Source organism: Arachis ipaensis, chromosome B3, assembly GCF_059453495.1.
Source record: "Arachis ipaensis isolate K30076 ecotype BB chromosome B3, ASM5945349v1, whole genome shotgun sequence".
Lineage (NCBI taxonomy): Eukaryota > Viridiplantae > Streptophyta > Magnoliopsida > Fabales > Fabaceae > Arachis > Arachis ipaensis.
In genome coordinates, this window is record NC_142438.1 from 79,215,377 (window position 1) to 79,238,609 (window position 23,233).

General features: G+C 35.5%; 4 protein-coding genes across 4 annotated transcripts; 1 reads left to right on the top strand and 3 right to left on the bottom strand.

The window, feature by feature from the left end:
* Positions 1-331: 331 nt before the first annotated feature.
* LOC148571260 (rho GDP-dissociation inhibitor 1-like) lies at positions 332-3,463 on the bottom strand. Its single transcript, XM_088509587.1, has 5 exons — positions 2,812-3,463; positions 2,668-2,734; positions 1,965-2,183; positions 1,602-1,726; positions 332-995 (listed from the first exon to the last, which is right to left on the bottom strand). The coding sequence occupies exons 1-5, from the start codon at positions 3,055-3,057 to the stop codon at positions 924-926; spliced, it is 729 nt and encodes a 242-aa protein (XP_088365713.1). The 5' UTR covers positions 3,058-3,463; the 3' UTR covers positions 332-923.
* A 7,030-nt stretch (positions 3,464-10,493) lies between these two features.
* LOC148571261 (uncharacterized) lies at positions 10,494-12,472 on the bottom strand. Its single transcript, XM_088509705.1, has 5 exons — positions 11,942-12,472; positions 11,652-11,763; positions 11,481-11,562; positions 11,054-11,105; positions 10,494-10,927 (listed from the first exon to the last, which is right to left on the bottom strand). The coding sequence occupies exons 1-5, from the start codon at positions 12,353-12,355 to the stop codon at positions 10,772-10,774; spliced, it is 816 nt and encodes a 271-aa protein (XP_088365831.1). The 5' UTR covers positions 12,356-12,472; the 3' UTR covers positions 10,494-10,771.
* A 4,527-nt stretch (positions 12,473-16,999) lies between these two features.
* On the top strand, positions 17,000-17,634 carry LOC148571262 (uncharacterized). The gene has a single exon (XM_088507555.1). It carries the CDS (start codon positions 17,000-17,002, stop codon positions 17,444-17,446), a length of 447 nt encoding a protein of 148 aa, XP_088363681.1. The 3' UTR covers positions 17,447-17,634.
* A 4,188-nt stretch (positions 17,635-21,822) lies between these two features.
* On the bottom strand, positions 21,823-22,719 carry LOC148571263 (uncharacterized). The gene has a single exon (XM_088507246.1). It carries the CDS (start codon positions 22,717-22,719, stop codon positions 21,823-21,825), a length of 897 nt encoding a protein of 298 aa, XP_088363372.1.
* Between the last annotated feature and the right edge of the window lie 514 nt (positions 22,720-23,233).

The following is a 23,233-nucleotide window of genomic DNA, read 5'->3' on the forward strand; positions in this document are numbered from 1 at the left end:
TTGAGTTAATAGTACACGTAAGCAACATCCGTTAATTATAAACGGAGACATTTATAGAAAAGACAAAAAATCCGACAAAATAAAAGTTCGCAAAATGATTATAGACCGAAGAGGAATTTTACCCAAAAAAAAAAAGACAAATAATCAGGGAGCAATTTTTGGGATACAAAATTGCCAGTGGGCCTTAAAGGAAAAGGAGTGTGTGTGATAGGGTCTTGACAAAAAAAAACCCCGAAATAAACCCCACAATCAACAAATCGTTTGAGTAGACAGAGGGCAAGATTCTACGGCCAATTAGCCCAAACTACTTTGTATTAACAACAATTATCTATCAAATAAACGAATAGCAATTTCATTTCATCCTTCAAAGTCAAATCCTCTCATCATTGTTAAGATTACCCGGTCTCAGACAGGATTAGAAACAAATAAACAATGGAAAAGTAAAAGGAAAAAAGCATTCAAGCAAACACCGAAGAAAATTTCAGCCGAAATAACAAGGACTAAGGATTAAAACATAATAAGGATAAACCACCAAAAATGCATCCGAATTATTTTGTCGCTGATAAAAATCTCTCAAATTTTGTTATCGACAAAAATATTCTTAAATTATTTAAAAACGTAATAAAAATGCACATTCGTAAATTGAGACGTTCTTTGTTAACGGGAAAGGGTAATGTGACAAACACAACTTCTTATATGACAAGTGAAACTTAGACATTGGTATGTGAACCACGTCACGCTTTCCCGTCAACGGAGCAAGTTTTCTTTATCATGACTGGGCATTTTTGGCACGTTTTAAAATTATTTGAAGATATTTTTGTCGATGATAAAAATTGGGGACATTTTGTCGACGCAAAGATAATTCGGGTACATTTTTTGTGGTTTACCAGCACAATAATCATAATGGAGAAGTAGGTCCACTCCTATTGCCAGTCCTTGCGGATATCAAAAGTGTAATTGATCTCCAAGTAGCATATATTGTCATCATCAACAAACTGAAAAAGGCAACAATAACAAATAGGAAACAAACAAATATGAAAAACTTAGCTATCTACAATAGAAGTTTCTACTTTCTACACAAGAATTTAATGACTTGTGAAGCAAACAACATTTATTAAAATAGTAAAACAAAAGTGTCTCAAATTTGAATTTTAAATTAGTAGTTGAGGGTATACACATGAAATCCGGCTCCAAATTTATTAGAGCATTTATCCTTAATAAGATCATATATCATATATTTTCTTGTTCTCGTTATCCTGAATGGATCAAACTCTTCTAAAGTGAAAAAGTAGGTAAAGTGAAAAAAATGAGGATCTAATCCCCATGGAGCAAGGTAATCGGACTCACACATGATGAAAATTACAAATTTAACTGTGATTAAATTCTCACTTTTTAATTTTACCAATCTCTTTACTTTAGATGATCTATTTTCTGTCTCTAGATACTAGATAGTGCCTCATGAAAAAGTAGGATAAAAGTAAGTAAATTCACACACAAGTTACCGTTTTTGCTTTTTGTATTTTTGTCTTTGTCTTAACTCATTATCCAAGAGTATGCAGCATGCACATCATAACCATAATCATAATATGGTAGAAGTTTACCTTGCTTTTAGCTACATATGTCCCTCTGGCAAAAATCCCAGAAGGTGTTGTCTCTTCAGGCATCTCATGCGTGTAAGGTTCTGTTTGGGGGCTGAATGTTCCAATCATCTCTTTCGTGCTATCAACTGCATCCAACCGAGGCTCAACAATCACATTAGTTCATCTACAAGTAGTTATCTCTTTGCCATCATAATTTGATTCAAAGTATTTCATCACAACTTGTGTGTATCATCATTCAAAGTATATATGATCTTAGCATTATTGTCTGCTTATTTGTTCAAACGTTCAAATTAGATATCAGCCAAAGAGATTATGACAAAAGAAACAACAAAGTTAATAATGTGGTGTGTAGAAGTTGCATACCCTTTAGACCAGTCTTCCAAACAGTGTTGGTGTATTTGAGGCCTGAAACAATGTTATTGAGGACCTGGAAAGTGAACATAAGCCTGTATTTGCTACCTTCTTTCAAAGTAAACCACAAACCATTCGGCGTCCCTCCCTCTGGTATTGGAAGAACAATATCAGGTCTACCAGCTGTCTTTATTGCAAGGCTCAAGATCTTCACTTCTGGCTCCAGAGTCTCTGATGAATCATCAATCCGATAACGCATGAGAATTCAGTTCATGTGAGGAAATGAAGCAATTGAAAGTGTTTTCAGTTTGAATTTCATATTTCAGAACTTATTAGTATAGAAATAGAGAGACATTAAGGGATAGAATTATACAAATTTGTTTGGAGAAGAAAACAGATTCAGAGACAAGAATAAAATGTCTCTTGTCTCCATCCCAAGAATAATATGGATATAATGGGACAACAAACAAACATAGAAGAATCAAGGCTCAGAAAGATTATACCAATGAAGAATTAAATCAATTTAGGGCAAAGTGACATTCATTCTGTTCTGGATCATGTTTGATGAAATGATTGAAAAAATGTCTAAACCTACCTTCATCATACAGAAGTTCATACTAACCTGAGGCCCAAATACTACAAAATTTCATAGATAACAATATAGAGGGACAAAAAATTGAACAAGTTAAATTTAAATGAATTTAAATAAAATTACCTCCAACAGAATTGATGTCAACACTTCCAAGAAGCTGCTCCTTCCACCTCCTCAAGCTCTCATCATCCTAAAACATATCATTAATTAAGAGAAAAGAAAGTAAAAGAAAGAGAATAGTTAATTAAGGGAAAGATATTATGGTACCTTATCCTTTTCAAGCTGCTCCTTTAAAGTGCACTGAGGACCCAATTCAATCTTCTTATCATGATCATCATCTTCATCCTCTGTTGCAACAATGGAACTCTCACTCCTGTGCCTTCTGAGTGTTCCTCCTTCTCCTCCTCCAGAAGCTCCTTCATCGCCACTCTCATAACCCCGAGAAGGGGTGTTATCATCTGCGGCACCTCCCATGATGTTTTTGGAATTCAAACCCACTCCAATGCTCAACATGAATCAATATCCCATATAAAAAACACGACAAAGTTGTTTAATTTGTTGGATTCTGTAACAGAAAAAGAGAAGAAAAGCAACAAATAAACCCCCACCAGTGGTAGAATCTTCCACAGAACGAGAAAAAAGAAAAAGAAAAAGAAAAGAAAGAAGGGTTTGAAGTTGGAAGAGGTAGCTCGAGGTGCAAGAAAAGACGCCAAGAAAGCAGAGGGAGAGAGAGAAAGTTCTCAACTTTGTTTTGTTAGGAAGAGAAGTGAGAGAAGAAGAAGGAAAGGGTCATGTGGTGATCCGAAAAGAGAAGAGATTGAAGCAGAAAAAAATGGAATGGAGTGAGAGAACGTGGCGCTCACTCTGTTTTTTTGTGTAGAAGCGACCTTTTTCTTTCCCTCATCTTCAACACTTCAACGGATAAATTACATCATTTATTTTTGTTTTATGCACAATTTTTATCTAAAAAATGTTTTGTCTTTTTGTGGTTGTTTTGTATGAAATGAAATCATTGTAACTATAATAACGTTTAGGGAGAATGATAAATTAGTCTATGAGTATTTAATTGGTGGATAAATTCGTTCTTGAAGATTGAAAAATATAAAATTGTCTCTCACCATTCAAAATGTGTGATAGATGGATTTTTTTGTCCAAAGTACTCCCTCAAATCTAATAGAGACAGCTTATGTGAGATTTATTTAGTGTGTTATGTGCCTATTTGTTAATACAGTATTATTAAAAAAATTTTGTGTGTCTGTTGTGAAAAAGGTCTAGAACAAATAGGTGTCTATCACTTAAAATGTCACCGTTTTAGAATATTGAGTGTAGTCCCTGCGTTTAAATGTAATTTCGCTCATATGAATTTTATACAATTACTTAATGTCCTAGCACATATATCTGTGATTTTTTCCTCTAAAAAATACAATAATTGATCTTCTTCGTGTTGTCGTTTTTGTATAAAGTAACACCATTAAAGTTTTGTTAGTATAATTTAGGGTGTCATATATACTGGTAAGTACTTTTATTTCGAAATTTATTGTATTTGTGCTTTCTAACATTATTTGTTATGCATGTCGTGGGTTGGGGCTTTTGGGTAATGTAGTTAGTGAGGGACATGGAAGATAGGTTATGTGGGGTTTAAGGTTTAGGTAAGTGCTGATTTAATAATATTTAGAGCTAATCCTGGTAGATAAGTTTGGTTTTCGGTGTTAACTATTTGGATTTTTTGTGATGAACAATATTGTAGATGGATGATGTTTTTGTTGTTCCTATTTTTCATCATGGGACTATTTTTCAAAGGTTCTTACTGGTGAGTTAGTTTATCTACATGATAAAGTTGAGAGGTTCCCACAAATGGACTTGAATTTTGTAAATTTCGGTAATTTGATAACATTGTTTAAAATACTGGAATATCAAGCATATAAAGAGGGATACTGGTATAATCTAAAGAGTAAGGATATAGAGTCAGGGCTGTATATACTAATGGAAGATGCAGGAATCAACCAGATACGACAAGTTAAGATGAAAAACAAAGACACTGATGAGTTCTATATTCTTTTTATCATCCTATTGATGATCCTGAGCTTGCAAAGGATGCTAATAAGGAAAATACTAAGGTAGAGGAAAATGTTCGAATTGAAATGGAGAAATTGGATAACTCGCCGTCTGATCATGATAGTTATGAGAGTGTGGAGGATGAGTTATATGCACCTCCAACTTCCGGTTATAAAAGTAATAGTGAAAATGGCGAATATGGTGTCAGTAGGACTATAACTGCCAAAAGAAAGAGGAAACAACTGCTTGATTCCTCTAAGAGAACGACCCAACCCAAGAAACAACCAAAAGAAAAGCAAGACGTGTGTCTCAGAGGACAAAGTCTAATGCAAGAAAGAATGAGCCTGCTCATGAGCCCGACACAGCTGGGCCTGCAAGACAGCCCAATGGAGCTAAGCCTGCAAGGGAGCCCAATAAAACTAGAGTTGCAAGGCCAGTAATTCTAGACTATGTCAGTGATGTAGACACAGATTATAATGACATTGTATGGAAGTATAAATTTGAGGAGCTGCATACACCTATTTCATTTGAGGAGTAGGAAAACAAACATCATTGGCCTGAGTTCAATGACCAGTATAGTTTCGAAGAAGGAATATTTGAGCTTGAAACAATATTTGCTACAATTGAAAAGTTCAAAGAAGTTGTAAAGAATACCTTTATTGCTGAAGGCAGAAAATTGGCTTGGATCAAGAATGACAGAGAAAGAATTAGGGTTGGGTGCAAAGATGAAGATTGTTCTTGGATTGTCCATTTGTCTTACAATGAGCAATTACAATGCTTCCAAGTGAAGACATATAGAAATGAGCACACTTGTGCTAGAGACTCGAAAAACAATGCAGTTGATCAACACTGGATCAGTAAGAAGGTGGAGAAAAAAAATGCTAACACCCACATATAACCACTCACAAAGCTATTGATTTTCTGAGAGAAGAGTTTGATTTTACTCCGCATCCAAAGATGGTGTATAGAGCTGTAAAAGAGACAAGAGAAAGGATGATGGGTAGTGAAAGGGAACAGTATAACAAATTGAGGGACTATTTGTTGGAGATACACAAAAGTAATCTTGACTCTTCTGCATTGCTAGGCGTAATTCTTCAACCACAAACACCCTCTACATTTGACAAATTGTATGTTTGTTTTGAGGCCTGCAAACTTGGATTTAAGAGTGGCTGCAGACCGCTACTTCACTTGGATGGAGCATATCTTAAAACCTAATAATCTATCATAGGGGACAACTACTCTCGGCAGTCGCACAAAATGCTAACAACTAGTTCTATGTAGTTGCATATGTAATTGCAAGATCTGAATCGAAAGAATCATGAAAATGGTTCCTAACACTTTTACAAGAGGATCTTGGTGATGTGAGTAACCATGGTTAAAATTTTATATTAGACCAACTGAAGGTTAGTTTATTTTTTGTCAATTATTCTATGTTCTGTGAGTTTTTGTGTAAATTGTATTTGTTTGTAAACTTGACAAATTGATGATTGTTTCAATTTTATTAGGGCTTGCTATCTTAAAATTATTGTAACTATAATAATGTTTAAATTAGTTTTTAACAAATTTTAGATTCCATATTTTATTTTTTAACAAAATTTTATTTTTAAAATATCTCAAAAATTAATTTTGTAGAAAAACTATTATTATTTAAAAAAGTGTTATGCTCTTCAGATTATATGATTTTGAATATTATATATAAAAAACATTTAAAATTATAAAAATATAATTATTTATTAGTCAACTTCAATTAATTTTTTAAATTCGTTTTTCTTTCATTTTTATATTTTCTCTTCTCACTTATATTTTTCTTCTTTATTTTTATTCCATATTTACATTTTTTCTTCTCACTTATCTTCATGTGTTCATGCTATTATACTGAATTTTTCACAATTTTATATTAGTTTATAATTTTTTGCATTAAATTAACATTGGAAAAGGGGAGTAAATAAAAAATATATTTTTTAAAAAAGTTGATTGAAAAACTAGTTATAAAAGTACTTACTTACCTTACATTTGTATTCTTCTTATAAGTTCTACAATACAAATCCTGAAATCCATAATGAGAGATATGATATCTATAACAAACCCATGACTAAGGCAGGAAGAGAAATTTTCTAGATTACAACAAAATGCATCGATTATTATTTTTTCTCTTTTCATAATGGAAACTTTAATAAAGACAGTTTATCTATCTATAATCTATGCTTTAACTAAAGTAATGCATCATTATGTAGAACATATAAGACATAATAAATTCTTGAATTAAAAGGATGTCCATAATTTATTCGAAAATGGTAACATTAGGTAGCAAAGCATGCTTTAATGATGGATTTAGAGGAAGGGAAGTTTCTTCAAACGTTTGCATCTGAAAGCACTATATATAAACCAATCACCACCACTTGCTGTTCTTGGATTCATTGTTCCTTCCAAATTCATCAACTTCCTTACGTCCAAAATGTGGATCAAATCATATCATCAAAGTCACAATTAACTTTCACATGATATATGATCATCAATTCCACTTTTGAAACCTTGCATAAGATGTCAAAACAGGGGAAGAGAAATGACTACAATATTCTTTTTACAATTAAGAAATAATGTTCAATTTCTGAACTAATTTTTTTTTTGTATTGAATTAGATTTTCAGTCAACTTTAATAACATATAATAATAATAATAATATAACAACGAAGATACAAGAAATAGTCAAAGAATTTTTTAAGAAATCTATGCTACTAACCAAAGAAAGAAATCCTCATAAAAAGGTGAATTATATTCGGTCTTATCTTGGGCTAACTTTATCAACAATTTTATATGTAAAACCCACAATTGTTTCACTCTCTTCCACACGTGTTTAGGTACCGTGACGAGGCTGCAAACCAAATAGAAACTTATTAATTATATATAATTTAAGGGAAAAAATTAAGCACATTGACTTTTAACACAAAATCGCAAATGCAGAAGCTATAATTTTAAATTTTTGAGTCATTTGAAATCGAGAAAAATATCAAAATTAGAAGCCAAATCATCGATAACGAGTTTAATTTGTATCATAATTATGTTCCAAGTAAAGTCAAGTGATTGAAAAAGACATGAGAGAACCTATAAAGTAATAATTAATCTTAACGGCATAGTGTGTGGTCCTAAGGGGTTAAATTTATGATACCCGACTCATACGATTGTGAAATGCATTCAATGACGGACCTTGATATATCTATATGATTACATGATATCATCATGATAATATGATTTAATATGAATTAACTGAGTGAAGTTATTATATATTGAAGGAGGCAGCAGCATTTTTAAGGTTTTTGTATACACTATTCGTACCCCAGGATCCATTTCCCGAGACAAATTTAATTTGACATCATGTTGTTTGACTTTAGCCTTTCATGCCGCCAATTTTTTGTGTCCAATCCAGATCCCAGAATTCGAAGAAAATAGTAAATTCAACATATACTTCTAAATTCAACGGATTATGGAATTATTAGAAGTATTTAGTGTATTTATTTGAATTCGATCCAAAAATTATAGATATGGATCCGATTCGCATACTAATAAAATCGGATTATAAATTTTGTGTAGGTATTTGCATATTTGCATATCCGCAAAATAAAAAAATAAATAAATAAATATATTTTTATATTTTATTTTAACTAATAATTATTATATATGTTGTATTATTTTAATTTGTTATTTAAGAAAAATATGTTTAATATTATTTTAAAAGTAAACATATTTAAAAGAATAAAAAAATAAATTTTATTGATATTTTTTAATAAAAATAAATTTTTTAAAATATTTTTGTATTTTACGGATATATCTGATATGGATATATCTGATATCCGATCCGATAATCAAATGTACAGATCAGATCGAATTTAAACTTAAAGAGTTTTTTACTTAAATAAATTGTATGGGAGTCAAAATTACCTGATTCTCCTGAAACGGATTCTGCAACGTGAATCCCCTCTTGGTATTATTATATAAATCGTCCTAGGCTGCATAGGATTACATAAAACGTGAATCATCTCAGCCTAGGACGATTTATGCATGAACATGTTAGGCAAATCAAACGTAAATCGTGGCAGGGTCTCCAGGGTTAGAAGAAGAGCATAAATCGTCCCAGGGTGGTAGGTTTCAGGTGTTAATGGGCTAACTCTCACTGGGCTACCATGATTTATGCATTATTGGAACCCTATTCAGCCTGGCACGATTTATGTTTGTGTTCGTAACACTAACTGGGCTGGGACGATTTATGCCCAAGTTGTAAGAACCATAGAAGTCAGAACCGAACCGGTGATCGAACCGTTCACGTAACCGGGTTAATGGTTCAACCGGCAAGTAACCAGTTAAACCGATTGACCCGATCCTATGTAAATAAAAAATAAAATATATAAAAAAATTTAAAATTAAAATTCAAAATACATATTTTCACTATTAACCCAACTTCAACATTTTAAAAAAAATTTGAAACTCAAGCGGTTCGGTCGAACCGGTCTCACCGAGTGATATCGATTTAAACCAATTCACTCACCATTTTGACCGGAGAGGAAGTTTGGGGGGAGAAGTGTTTCGAGCGTGGGGACCAGCTCGCGGCGGAGGTGCAACTGCTGGTGGGCAGAGGCGCCTGAGTGGCGCAAGTGGTGGTGGCAGTGGGCCGCCAGTGACCGGCTGGTGGAGGAAGTAATCTGTCCGACTGTGATAATGGCCGCGAACCAAGGAGATATGTACTGCCTGAACGGCATTGCGCATGTTACCGGATTTATTGATCAAAAGGTATGTTTTTGAATTTTGTAATGTTGTTGAGTCGAGGCCATGAGTATGTTAAGTACATTGATATGTTGGATGATATAGTATGTTGGATGATATTGTATAGGGTGAATATGCATCTTAGAATATTTTTTTATTAAGACGTTGCCCGATACCATGTTTAGTGATTTAGTTAGTTTTTGGTTTAGTATAAGACGTTAGAAATCAGGGTTCTTAGTAGATTATGGAATTCACTCATGATAGGGGGATGGTTCTGATGGCAGAATCCCCAAAAATTCGCTGTTGTTACTATTGTTAGCAGGACCGGACTGGACCGGAGTGAATTGGTTTAATCGATATCACTGGGTTCGACCGGTTTGACCGAACCGCTTGAGTTTCAAATTTTTTTAAAAATGTTGAAGTTGGGTTAATAGTGAAAATATGTATTTTTAATTTTAATTTTAAAATTTTTTATATATTTTATTTTTTAATTACATAGGATCGGGTCAATCGGTTCAACTGGTTACCTGCCGGTTGAACCATTAACCTGGTTACGTGAACGGTTCGATCACCGGTTCGGTTTTGACTTCTATGGTTCTTACAACTTGGGCATAAATCGTCCCAGCCCAGTTAGTGTTACGAACACAAACATAAATCGTGTCAGTCTGAATAGGGTCCCAATAATGCATAAATCGTGGCAGCCCAATGAGAGTTAGCCCATTAACACATAAAACCTACCACCCTGGGACGATTTATGCTCTTCTTCTAACCCTGGAGACCCTGTCACGATTTACGTTTGATTTGCCTAACATGTTCATGCATAAATCGTCCTAGGCTAAGATGATTCACGTTTTATGTAACCCTATGCAGCCTAGGACGATTTATATAATAATACAAAGAGAGAATTCACGTTGCAGAATTCGTTTCAGGAGAATCAGGTGATTTTGACTCCCATACAATTTATTTAAGTAAAAAACCCAAACTTAAAAGCAGCGAATATAATTTTAATGCAGATTGGTTATATCCAATCTATTGACCTCTAAAAATTATTTGCCAATTGTCTACTAAAAGAACTCTTTCTGTTTTTTGGTATTCACTTGTGCTTAATATGACAATAAATAAGAGGAGTTGATGGGCTTTTTTTTTTCGCTGCTGCTATTTTGAGGATCCATTTTATAAACTTAATTAGCCAAATGCATGCATGACCTTGTTAAATTGAATTTGTTACTAATACTATTGTGTTAGTATTTAGTTATTTATACGGTGAAAATTCAGGTGTAGTCGACTTCACGGGAAGTTGATAACTGAGAGTGGTTAGATAATTTGACTGATTTGACTAAATTTTCATCTAACGGCTCTCAAATATCAACTTCACGTGAAGTCGACTGCACTTGAATTTTCATCTATTTACACGGCTCTTATGAAGTAGCAAGTTTCATGAACAAGAAGGAGGCAGTTACGGATAATAAAGCAAGCACAATCAACAAAACTTTTTTTGCTTTTTTGTTTCCAGATTTCTCCGCCGTAAATAAGGCGATCTTCTCCGCCAACTGTGTCAGCCTTGATGTTATTATCTGCGTCACAACAAACATAGAAACAATTTCACAAACAAGCATGTGTGCTACAAGGTTAAGGTTCTCGGAAAATATATATAATAATAAACAAATTAAAAAGAAAGAAAGAAAGTTGATGATGCTTACCAGCCTATATGGTTCCAAGTGGAGTAATGGCTCCATAAACATCTCAATATTTCTGAATTAGATATAAAAACTATAAGAAAATACTTATAGGGAATTAATTTTATTCTAATATAATAAAGGAAATATTAAACCACTGGCATGAATATATCTTTATATGATGATAACTGAGATATGATAGATAATTTGACTAAATTGGTTAACAAAACATGCATACACAATATAACTATTATCTTTACATAAAAATATCTTCACGTGAATAATCGCCGGTAGAAATTCAGGTGCAGTCGACTTCACGTGAAGTTGATAACTGAGAGGCGTTAGATGATTTGACTGATTTGACTAAATTTTCATCTAACGAAAACTATCAACTTCACGTGAAGTCGACTGCACATGAGTTTTCACCATAATCGCCTTAAGCTAAACATACTTAATTACAGCTTTTCCGTGGTAAGTTTGGCAAATGTGGAAGCTGAAACCATTGCCTAGAGGGACATGAATCTTTTTCCATTCTGCACCCAACAAAGCACATAAGAATAGCTTGGTATGCAAGTAAATAATATAATTATGAAGAGCAGAGAGAGAAGGAGAGAGTAATAACCAAATTTCCAATGGACACCAACGTTCATGCCATCATGCAGAGTTGGTTTCACCACAATTTGGATGTGGTTTCCAAGTATTTTTATCAGATAACCGAAGAATTCCATCACTTGCTGCAATGCAACATCACACTAATTTTACTTTGTCTCTAACTATAGAATTTTGTGAAGGAAAAATAAAAAATTAAAACAGAACATAAAAGCAAAATACAGAATTTTATTGTGTTTATTAATTTTTCTTCACAGAATCTTAAAAACAGAAAATATAAACCAAATGCACCCTAATTTGTACCGTTTTTCCATGGAAGGCTTGGAAGAATGAGAGAAAATTGCAGACACAGCGGCATTCATCAGCAAGTATATCAGCTAAGTCTTGTGTGTCTTTATTCTTGAAGGCTGAATACAATTTCATAACTGCATCCATGGCTTCATTGTTGTTACCTTGTGATTCTGATTCTGAGTAGTTCTTATTATTAGCATCATATGCAATGAGGGACATGCTACCTCTCTGCCTCTCATCACAACACAAGTTTCTATGCATCAATGAATTGTATGAAACTAGAGAAACAGAATTTCTTCTATTCACAAGAACATTTCTTGACAAGTTCCTAGCTATTGAAACATGACATGATGAATTATAGGTATGTGAAAAGGAGATTATTTCTCTGCATTTCATGGGGCCAGTGAATGAAAGTAATGGAGCCATGCAAGATTGGCAAAATCTAAGAATGTTATGTTCAATTCATCACAAAAAGCAAAGTTAAAGAACATTTGATGGCATGAAATAAAGGGAAAAAAAAAAGCTGTTGGTCCCAAACTTGGAAGCTTGGTATCTCCTATGAATTGATTCATCAATATCATTGCTTCATATTTATATTATTTCAAGCACTCTCCTCAGGAAGACACTTTAACTTTGGTTTTAAAATAATAATAAAAGGTGACTTTTATTTTATAATTTTTATTATTTTTCATCAATATCAATGCATTTTGATGACTTTTCACTATGTTTTGCTCTGGGTCATTTATACATCCGTAGGTCAAATAAGAATTAGAGTTGGCCCAATAGAAAAAAAATGTTTCGAGTCTACACCCGAAAAAAAAAAGTGAAGTGCACTTAGTTTTCTATTTTTCATGGATTGTGAAACAAGTCCACTTCATGTAGTGTAATTAATATCGAGAATAAGATATAAATAATAAAAATATAAAAATTAATATTTTTATATTTTATTTGGTGATAAATTAAAATAAATTATTAAAGTTTAATTTTTTTTATTTTTTTATTTAAAAAATATAAAAATATATAATAATAAAAAATATAATTATAAAAAATTAATAAAAATAATAAAAATAAATTAAAAATAAATTATATTTTTTATTAGTGTTTTTGTATTTCTTTTTAATAAGAATAAATACAAAATACATAAATTCAATGTCTTTAAATATAATATTTTTATTTATGTTTTATCTGTCAAAAATAATTTTATATCTCAACATTCCATACATATAAACAAAACAAACGCAGCCTTACATATGTGCTAGTTTTCATTTTTCATACAATTAAGATGCTATGGGCAATTCCACAGTTCAATCTTCGTCTAAATTTCTTTTGAAGGGACTTAAACCCCACTTCGATTGTTTTGTTTATCACGATATATCAAAGTTGTTCCAAGATTTTTCGTGCTAAAGAAACATTTTTCGTGCAAAGTTTGCACAAATCTAATCATCCATCATCATCATCGTTCATATTTCATCTTTTTCTTTACAGTTTCTTTTATTTCATTAACATCAATGCTTTTGACAATGCCTCAGATTGCGGTTTGAACGCACCTTTGTCCGTGCATAAATATAAAAAACTATCGTTACTGAAATTACGTACTACTGTTCACTAAAATAAAGTAAATATCAAGAAGAATTACGATTAATCTACCTCAGATTTTGATAAAAAAAAAAAAGTAACAAAAAAAGAAGAATTCGATCTTTCTTAACCAATAAACATTTCAGTGTTAATTATAGTGATTGAGCACGGGTGATGAGTGTGAAAATTGTTGCAGCGCGTGCTGAAGCAAAATTGAGACAAGTTATAAGTAGAACAATTCATGGAGTGGCAGCTTATTAATTCTGCATTCCAAAAACGGGATATCTATAATATCTTCAACTTTTGCTGTTATAACTTTTCCATATATACTTCATTTTTTTATTTATTATTCAGCTATTTATGATTTATTTTATAAATGTTTTTGAGAACTAAGGTGAACAAAGAGGAAGTCTTGGTAAACAACATTACATAATAACTAACATTGCAGCTAATATTCAATATAAAAAAACATTCGAAACTCTTAAAAATAAGAACTTTCGAAATTTAATTAAAAGAAATATCCGAAATCCAATCTTAACAAAATTTCATTTTTAATATAGAATTCATATTGAACTTGTTTGACAATAGTATTGGTTGAAATTAACTGATATAGTATTAGTTCTTTAATATTACTCATATTATAAAGTATGAATGAGTTGCTTCATTCTTTTTTTTCAGTGCTCCTTTTTATCCATTATGATATGATACAAATAATTTAAGATCCAACCAACCTTAGTTGGCTGAAACTAAATTGACCTCTTGAATCATAGATTGATGATACCATATATATATAAGTCCAATCTAATAGAAATAGCATTGTTACAAGCGCTTTTGTTTAATTTTATTTCCATTATAAAAGTTTCCGAGTAAACGGTGTAAGGGGACCTAGTATGTTTCTAATTTGGGACACAAAACGAAGCACCAAATGCGTTGCCCAACACAATAATATATAATATAATAAAAGGAAAGTTCCAAAAAGAAAGATCAAATTGAAAACGATGTGTTTGCCAATATAAGTGGTCGTTCTCCAAATACATAAAGCATGTCTCCCAAAAGCAACTTGAACAATTACTCCCGGCTCTTGACTTTCAAACTCAATTGCATCTGATTACTAGTGTAAGACTCGCCTTATGTGCGTGTCAAATATTGTTTCATTGTAAAAATTTGTTAATATATATCTATTAATATTAATAGTTGTTAGTTTTAACTTGAAAAAGTCTTAAACACTGAACAAGAACTATTTCTTCCAATAATAATAATAATAATAATAATAATAATATTTTTTTTTTCTTACTTTTCTTCCTAAGAATTGCCCACGAAACGAATGGGTTGGACACTTGCAAAGAGACTCCAACATTCAAGTAAGTAAGGGTATGAAATATTCAGAGTAGAGAGTAGAATGAATTGCGTACCTGTGGCCTAGTAGGTCGCTAGTATATATTGAGTTATTCTGAAGTGGTTATTCGTATCCTTGTTGCTAGTTTTACGGAGTCTTTTGTTAATGCTCCGATATTTGAGATTCTGATGGTTTGGTTGGAGAGATTTTCGGAGGGTTATCTGTTTTAACAGTTTTCGATTCCGAACTTTGCTGGGTTAGACCGGTTTTGGTGGTAACGGATCATAGCCCCCAAGCTAGACCTGTTTTGAGGAACTGAGCTATAACAGGTTGAGTTTTAGAGGTATAGCTCACAATCGGAGATAGTTAAAGCCCCCAAGTTCAACTTGATTTATGCAAATTTTGAAAAATAGGGAAACGCTTGGATTTTTCGCAACAATTTACATGGAGTTATTTTGAAGAGAGAGAGAAGGTTTTGGAAAAGACAGGTTTATTTAATGCTCGTTGGGTATTGAAACGGTGATAAATATTTGACTGTTGATTTGTAGTGTACCTTTGTTCATCGACGGATAGGGTTTGTTGTGATGTTCTAACTTGCTGAAGGTGTGGGTAGTGGGCTAGTGGGTTGTTTTGGTTGGACTCTTTGAATATTTTTTGTGTTTTTACATCTCTTGTATTTTTGCTGAAGATGAGTAAGAAATGTTAGTTACTCTTACTTGGTTTCTGTTTGCTTTATTGCTTTCATTTCATTTTTGAGATGGAAAAAGGGAAAAAGGTTGTGGTAGGGAGGGCTGCTAGGGGTTGGGGTAGAAAGGAAGTTGACGAGAAGGACAAGATTGTGGAGGAAGTTTGGGTCTGGGATCCTAATGATCCTTTCGCGTGGGTGGCTGAGTCGGTGAAAGAGTATGCTTCTGTTTTTGATGATGATCAAAGTTTATCTCAGTTAGGTTTAGCATCTTCGTGGGTTAGGGAAGGTTGTGGTATAAGTCTGAAATTTTTGTCTTGCAATGCTGATGATCGCGTATGTTATTGTGGTGAAGGGTTTGAGTTTTTCTTTATGTATAGTTGCATTTTTGTAGACCTAGGTGTTAGGTTTCCCGTTACTGAGTTTGAATGTGGAGTGTTGATACAACTTAAATGCGCGTCCTCTCAATTGCACCCGAACTCGTGGGCTTTTGTTAGGGCATTTGAGGTGTTGATGGAATATCTCAAGTTCGAACCGTCACTGGAGGTGTTTTTTGCTCTTTTTTCAGTGTAAGGGTGTGAAAAGGGGTGGGTGGTTGAACTTGGCCAGTGCTCCTAGTCGAGCTATATTTAGCTTGTATAAGTCGTCTTATAAGGGGTTTAAATCAATGTTTCTGAAAGTTAGTGTTACTGAGGATGAGTTTCCCTAGTATGTGGATGACTTTTTGCTGGAGAAGTTTCCTTTATTTTGGTGTCCTAGACCTAGGTAGATATTGGGGATGGATGAGATGGAATATAGAAATGAAATGGTGGTGAAATTTTTGGTTAACAGTATTTCCTCTTCTAGTTTGTTGTCCATTGTGGAGCTTCTTGAGTGGGAATCTGATAAAGATGATGTTGCAGAGTATATAGGTAAAGATTTTGTTTGGACTTTCCTGCTTTATTTTATGGTTTTTGATATGTCTCTTATATTTGTATTTTGCAGTTGAGAAGGCTCTGAAAGTGACATCGAGTAGTTTGAGGGCGTTCTTTCGATCGAAGGACGTGGATAAAGAGGGGTCTAGTAGTCATGCGAAGGCTGAGAAAGGAGCTGAGGTTAATCAACCCTCTCCTACTAAGAAGGTAAGTTATAAGCGAAAAAGGGGAGATGGTAAGAAAGAAAAGATGGTCGGTTTGGCTAATGACAAAATTGGCGGGAAGGATGTCGACTTGGATCAGGTGAAGAGGTTTACGGAAAATCAAAAGGTATTGCATGGTTATAAGGGAGATGAGGATCTCACCTCTCTGTGGAGTGAGCACTTTTCTCTGTCGATGGTTGCTGATAAATATTGTCAAAGTCCCGCCGATGTCAAACTGGTTCAGGAGGTTGGTGATATTGGCATTTGTCAGTATCTTCAGGTATAATATCTTTGCTCGTATTTCCTTTGCAATGTTAGTTTGTGTTGGTTTGATTTTATTGTTTGTTGTTTCAAGTGATGGGAGCTCGGTTGATGTCTCTCGGCCAAACTCAGGAGTTAAAACATACCAGGGACTCGTTTGACAAAGCTACTATAGACCAGCTGATGCAGGATAATTTGGATAAAGGGAACAAACTTCGCACTGCTTTGGACTTGGTGGACTCTTTGCAAGAGAAGCTAACTGCTGCCGAAAATGTCAGAAAGAAATTTGATGAAGAAAAATCCGTATTGGAGGCTAGGCTGGCTGTACTGTTGGCCGAGAAGAAAGAGCTCGAGACTGGTAAAGAAGACCACGGCCTTGAGATGTTCGCTGTTGGTTTTGAGAGGGCTATTGAGCAAGCGAAGCTTCTGGCGCCTGCTGCTGATTTATCTGCAATGGATCCGTGTAAGGTTATTGTTGGCGAGGAGTTAGTTGATGATGATGAAGATGGTATTGAGGGGGAGGGTGAGAACCCAAATGTTTAGTTATTTTCTGTAGTAGACTTTTGTCCTTGCGTATGTGTTTTGTAGCTTCTTGCTTATAGCCAAAAATTGTGTTGATGTAGTTGTTTTTGTTTAGAACTGTTGGCTTGTAGTACTTAGCCAAAAGGATTTGGTATTGTTAGAATTTGATCGCATGTTTAAATTACATGTTTGGTTGTGTGATTTTCTCATGTGAAGAATCTTTTTGAATACTCATGCTTTGAGTTAGTATTATTTGTTGGTAGTACTCGGCCGAGTAGGATAGATAATTTATTATGGAAAGTAGGTTATGTTTGTTGTATTGTAGGATGATAATTGAGAAAGTGCGAGGTGGTGTGCCTCATTAAAACCTCTCCAGCAAAACCCTCCTTAGGGATAAAATCTAGTAGTAGGAAAAAGAGTGCATCACCATGCCCGACTTATAGACTAACTGAAATACATTCTTAAAGAAGATATGTTCCAATTGTTTGGTAGGATAGTTCCATCAAGTGTTTGTATTTTGTAGGCTCCTTTGCCGATGACTTTATAAATCCGGAATGGGCCTTCCCAATTGGCGCTTAGCTTACTGTGTCCTGGTGGCTTTCATACGTTCTCTATTCTCCTGAGGACAAGGTCGCCTTCTGAGAATGTCCTCGGTTTGAGTTTCTTGTTGTATTTCCGAGTTATAGCTCGCTTTGCAGCGAGTTGTTGTAATGTTGACTTGTTTCAGTTTTCTTCGATGAGGTGAAGCTCTGTTCTTCTGTTTTCAATGTTGTTGTTTTCATTGATGCTTGCAGTTCTGGTACTTTGTAGAGAGATTTCAACAGGTATCATGGCATCACATCTGTATACCAGCCTAAAAGGAGTTTCATTTGTTGATGATTATTCTGTTGTGTTAAAGCTCCACAGTACTTCTGGGATGAGCTCGACTCACTCTCCTTTGGAGTCTTCGAGTTTCTTTCTGAGACTCTGTAAAATGATCTTATTCACTGCCTCAGCTAAACCGTTAGTTTGTGGATGTTCTACAGATGAGAACTGTTGAACTATATTGAAGTTTTGTAAGAATGTTGTGAATTTTTTATCTATGAATTGTCTACCGTTATCAGTTATAATGGATTGAGGAATACCAAATTGGCAGAGCATGTTTTTCCATACAAAAGAAATCATTTTTTCGGAAGTTATTTTTGCCAATGGTACTGCTTCTATCCATTTTGTAAAATAGTCAATAGGAACAATTAAAAATTTAACCTGGCCTGGTGCAGGTGGAAAAGGTCCGAGGATGTCCAGCCTCTACTTATTGAATAGCCAGCTTATCTCGGACGAATGTAATTGCTCAGCTGGATTGTGAATGACTGGTGCATGACGTTGGCAGTGGTCACAATGTTTAACCTTATACATGCAGTCTTGTTGCAATGTTGGCTAGTAGTAACCTTCTTGGAGGATCTTGGAAGCTAAGCTTCGTCCTCCTATGTGCGTTCCACAAACGCCTTCGTGAACTTCATTCATTGCCAATTTAGCTTCTGCCGTGTTCAGGCATTTTAGAAGAGGTCTTGTAAAGCCTCGCTTGTATAGTTCGGCCGAGTAGTGTGTAAAAACTGGCTCTTCTTTTGAATTTTCTTTTGTTTTGGACGCTATCAGGTATGCGACCTATTTGTAGGTAGTGTATGAAAGTCGTCGCTAGTCTTCTTCCTGTGAGATACTCGAAATTGCTGTTAGCAAAACACTAGGTTCATTAAGCGTTAGTTGAAATAATATAAATGTTTTAGTTTTACTTCTGATTGTTGCTAATTTTGAAAGGATATCTACTCTATCATTTTGTTCCTGAGGTATATGGGAAATTTCAAATTTTTGGAAACCCTGGACAAGGTTATTAACAATAGCGTTATACTTTTCCAACAGTGGGTCTTTTACTTGGAAGTTACCTGTTACCTGCTGTACCACAAGTAAGGAGTCACATTTGACACGCAGTTGTATTATGCCTATTGTGTGGGCTAGCTTCAGTCCTGCTATGAGTGCTTCATATTTTGCTTGATTGTTGCTTGCATGGAAGGTGAATTGTAGAGACTGTTCTAAATCTGTGTCGTGTTCATTCTCAAGCAAGATTCCTACTCCTGAGCCTTTGTTGTTTGAGCCTCCATCAACGTATAGTGTCTATGTGTTCTCTATGGGATTAGATTCTTCTAAGGTGAGTTCTGCGATGAAATCGGCCAGCACTTGAGACTTTATTGCTCCTCGACTTTGGTATTGGATATCATACTCAGATAGCTCAATTGACCATTTAATCAGTCTTCCAGCCAGCTCGAGCTTCGTCGGGATTTGCCGAAGGGGTTGTTCTGTTCTAACAATGATGGTATGACTCTGTAAGTAGTGTCACAAATGTCTGGCCGTTATTACTAAGGCCAAGGCAAGCTTTTCTAGTTTTGGATATCTGACCTCGGCGTGTTGGAGGGATTTGCTAACAAAGTATACTGGGTGTTGTTGCTTTTCTATTTCTGTTTCCAAGACATAACTGATAGCATGGTTAGTAACAGATAAGTATAGATATAACGGTTTACCAGGCTCTGGTTTTTGGAGTATGGGAGGTTCTAATAGTATTGTCTTAAGCTCAGCGAATGCTTCTTCACACTCCTCGGTCCACTCAAATCTTTCTTGTTTTCTCAGGGTCTTGAAGAAGTGATGTGATCGATGTGCTATACGAGGTAAAAATCTGGCCAGGGCTGCTAGCCGACTAGTTAGTTGTTGAACCTCCTTGACCGTCTTGGGGCTTCTCATGTTTAGAATTGCTTGGCATTTTTTAGGGTTGGCTTCAATACCTCGGCATGTTAGTATGAAGCCGAGAAAATTCCTCCTTACACTCCAAAAGCACATTTTTCAGGGTTGAGTTTCATGTTGTATATACGGAGTTGTTGGAAGATCTCTTTTAAATCATCTATGTGGTTTGTGGCATGTAGTGTCTTCGCGACCATGTCGTCAACATAGACCTCTATGTTTCGGCCAATTTGATTTGAAAAGATTGTGTCCATCAGTTTTTGATATGTTGCACCTGCATTTTTGAGTCCAAAGGGCATGACCTTATAACAAAAACTTCCATTGTCAGTAACAAAAGCAGTCTTATCCTGGTCAGTCAAATGCATTAGTGTTTGGTTATAACCAGAATAAGCATCCATAAATCTTAAACATTGGAAATCGGAAGAGCTGTCAACTAGTTTATCAATGCATGGGAGGGGATATGCGTCCTTTGGACAAGCCTTATTAAGGTCTGTGTAGTCCACACACATCCTCCACTTACCGTTGTTTTTTCTTACCATTACCACATTGGCTAACCAAGTGGAGTATCTGAGCTCTCTTATGAATCCAGCATCGAGGAGCTTTTGGGTTTCTTCTAAGGAAGCTGCCCTTTTATCTGTGCTGAGATGTCTTTTCTTTTGAGATATAGGTCAGATTGATGGATTGATTGCCAACATGTGGCAGGTGATGTTCGGGACTATTCCTGGCATGTCTGCCGGAGTCCATGCGAATAGATCGACGTTTTGCCTCAATAGCTCGGCCAGGCTTGCTCGTTCTTCGTTTTTCAATGCATTGCCGAGGTATGTGCATTTGCTTTCGTCGGCTGTTAGTTGGACTTTTGTGAGATCGTCTATTGGCATTGGTCGTTCTTGATGATTGGTCCGAGGATCTAAGTCGGCCAGTGGGGGTAATTACTCTGAGTTGTATACTGCTTGGACATGTTGTTGCTCGGGTCGTCCTGAATATTCATTTTTTAGGCTGGCGTTATAGCACTGCCTGGCTTCTCTCTGATCTCCATGGATTGTCACGACTTTATTATCCTGTGAAAGAAACTTGACACACAAATGCACAGTGGAAATAATATCATTGAATGCGTTCAAGGAAGGTCTGCCTAGAATTATATTGTAAGGACTTTTGCAATCAACTACTAGATATTGTATATCAATGGTTTTGCATTCGGGATAGTTTCCAAGTGTGGTCTGTAACCATATATAACCTCAGATAGAAACTCGCTCACCTGAGAAACCTACCAGTTCTCCAGATGATGGTTGTAGGGATTTGTCACTTATCTTCATTTTCTGGAATGTTGAGTAGAACAGTACGTCTGCGCTACTCCTCGGATCCATCAGGATTTTCTTGACCAATGGCTCTACAACCTGCATAGAGATAACTACGAGGTCGTCGAGGTTGCGGTCGGTTGCCTTATTGTCGTTGGGGAGAAATGAGATCTCTGGTTTGTCTGGATTAACGGGTTGAGACGAGGTTGATGCTGTCACAATCATCATAGCTCGGTAGCATCTCTTTCTGGCCGAGTTTGTACATCTTCCTCCTGTAAAACCACCAGAAATGCAATTTATTATTCTGCGGGGTGGATTAATATCACTGTCTACCTTTTACCCTTTATCCCGGGGATTGTCAGTTGTTTTGGGATGTTGGCCGAGGTCTTCTGTGTTTCGCTTTCGTCCTCGGCTGTCGATATATTTGTCCAGTAGGCCTTGGCGGGCTAACTTTTCGAGGAGATCTTTCGCTATTACACAGTCATCTGTGGTATGACCATATTTCTGATGGAAGGCGCAATACTTAGATTTGTCTACGTATAGCTGGTCTTGGTATGTGCCTTCCCTATTTGGGGGTTTGATGAGTTTTAAAAGTAGAATGTCTATGATGATTTCATCTCTCTTGGTGTTGAGAGGGGTATAGCTGTCAAACTTGGGCGTGAGCTTGAATTGCTTTTGTTCTATTTGGTTGCTTGGATATTTATTTCGCTTCTCCTCTTCTCTATTTGAGTTGGCTTTGTCTGCCCTTCGAAGTGCTTGGAGTTCTTCAATCTCGATTTGGGTTGTTGCCTTTTCTTGGAATTCAGCTAGGATTTTTGGTTTTGCGATGACTATGGCATCTTGGAATTTTCTAGAGCGGAGGCCGCTTTTTAAGGCGTGAAGATAGACTTCTGGGTTTAAGTTGGGTATTTCATTAGTTGCTTCAACGAATCTGGTCATGTAGTCCTTCAGGCTTTCGTGCGGCCCTTTCTTTATAGTGCTCAAGTAGTCAAAATTGTGCACATATATCTTGGATGCAGCAAAATGGTTGACGAACTGGTTGGCCAGCTCATCGAAGTTGGAAATGGAACCCTCAGGGTGGTTGGAGAACCAGATCAGGGCAGCTCCATCTAGGAAGGTGGGGAAGGTACGACATAGGATTGGATCGAATTCTTTGTTCAAGAACATCATGGTATGAAATTTGGTGACGTGGATATTTGGGTCCCCTATTCCCACATAGGGATTCAAGGTCATTGGTAGGGTCAAATTTTTGGACATCTGAAAGCTCATGACTTTTTTGTGAAATGATTAGTTCTTTTGGTTACGATTTTTGGGGGAGTGGGTATGGTGTGCTTTGCCTTTGACGTGTGCTCGTCATTGTCGTCCTTATTTTCAGTGTTCTTGTGCTCTCCTCCTTTACTCTGACTGTTTTGCTTTTGACGCAAGAGCTCGGTCATTCTTAGATTTTCTGCTCTGAGAGATTTGTTGATAGCTAGTAGCTCGGCCGAGTTGGGGTTTGAAGGGGCATTGCTGTGAGCATCCGCCATGTGTCGTGACCTGCAAGGGAAAGAAAAGAAGAAGGCACAGAAAATATACAAAAAGACGTGGGGTTAGAAAATCTCAGGCCCCACGATGGGCGCCAAATGTTCCTGCATGAGAGTGGGTATTCCGATGTATAGCTCGTCCCGCTAACGCTTGAACTAGCTTTCCTTGGAACAAGGGGGTGGAACGTCGTCTTCTTATAGGAGAGACGGCATTGGACACCTGC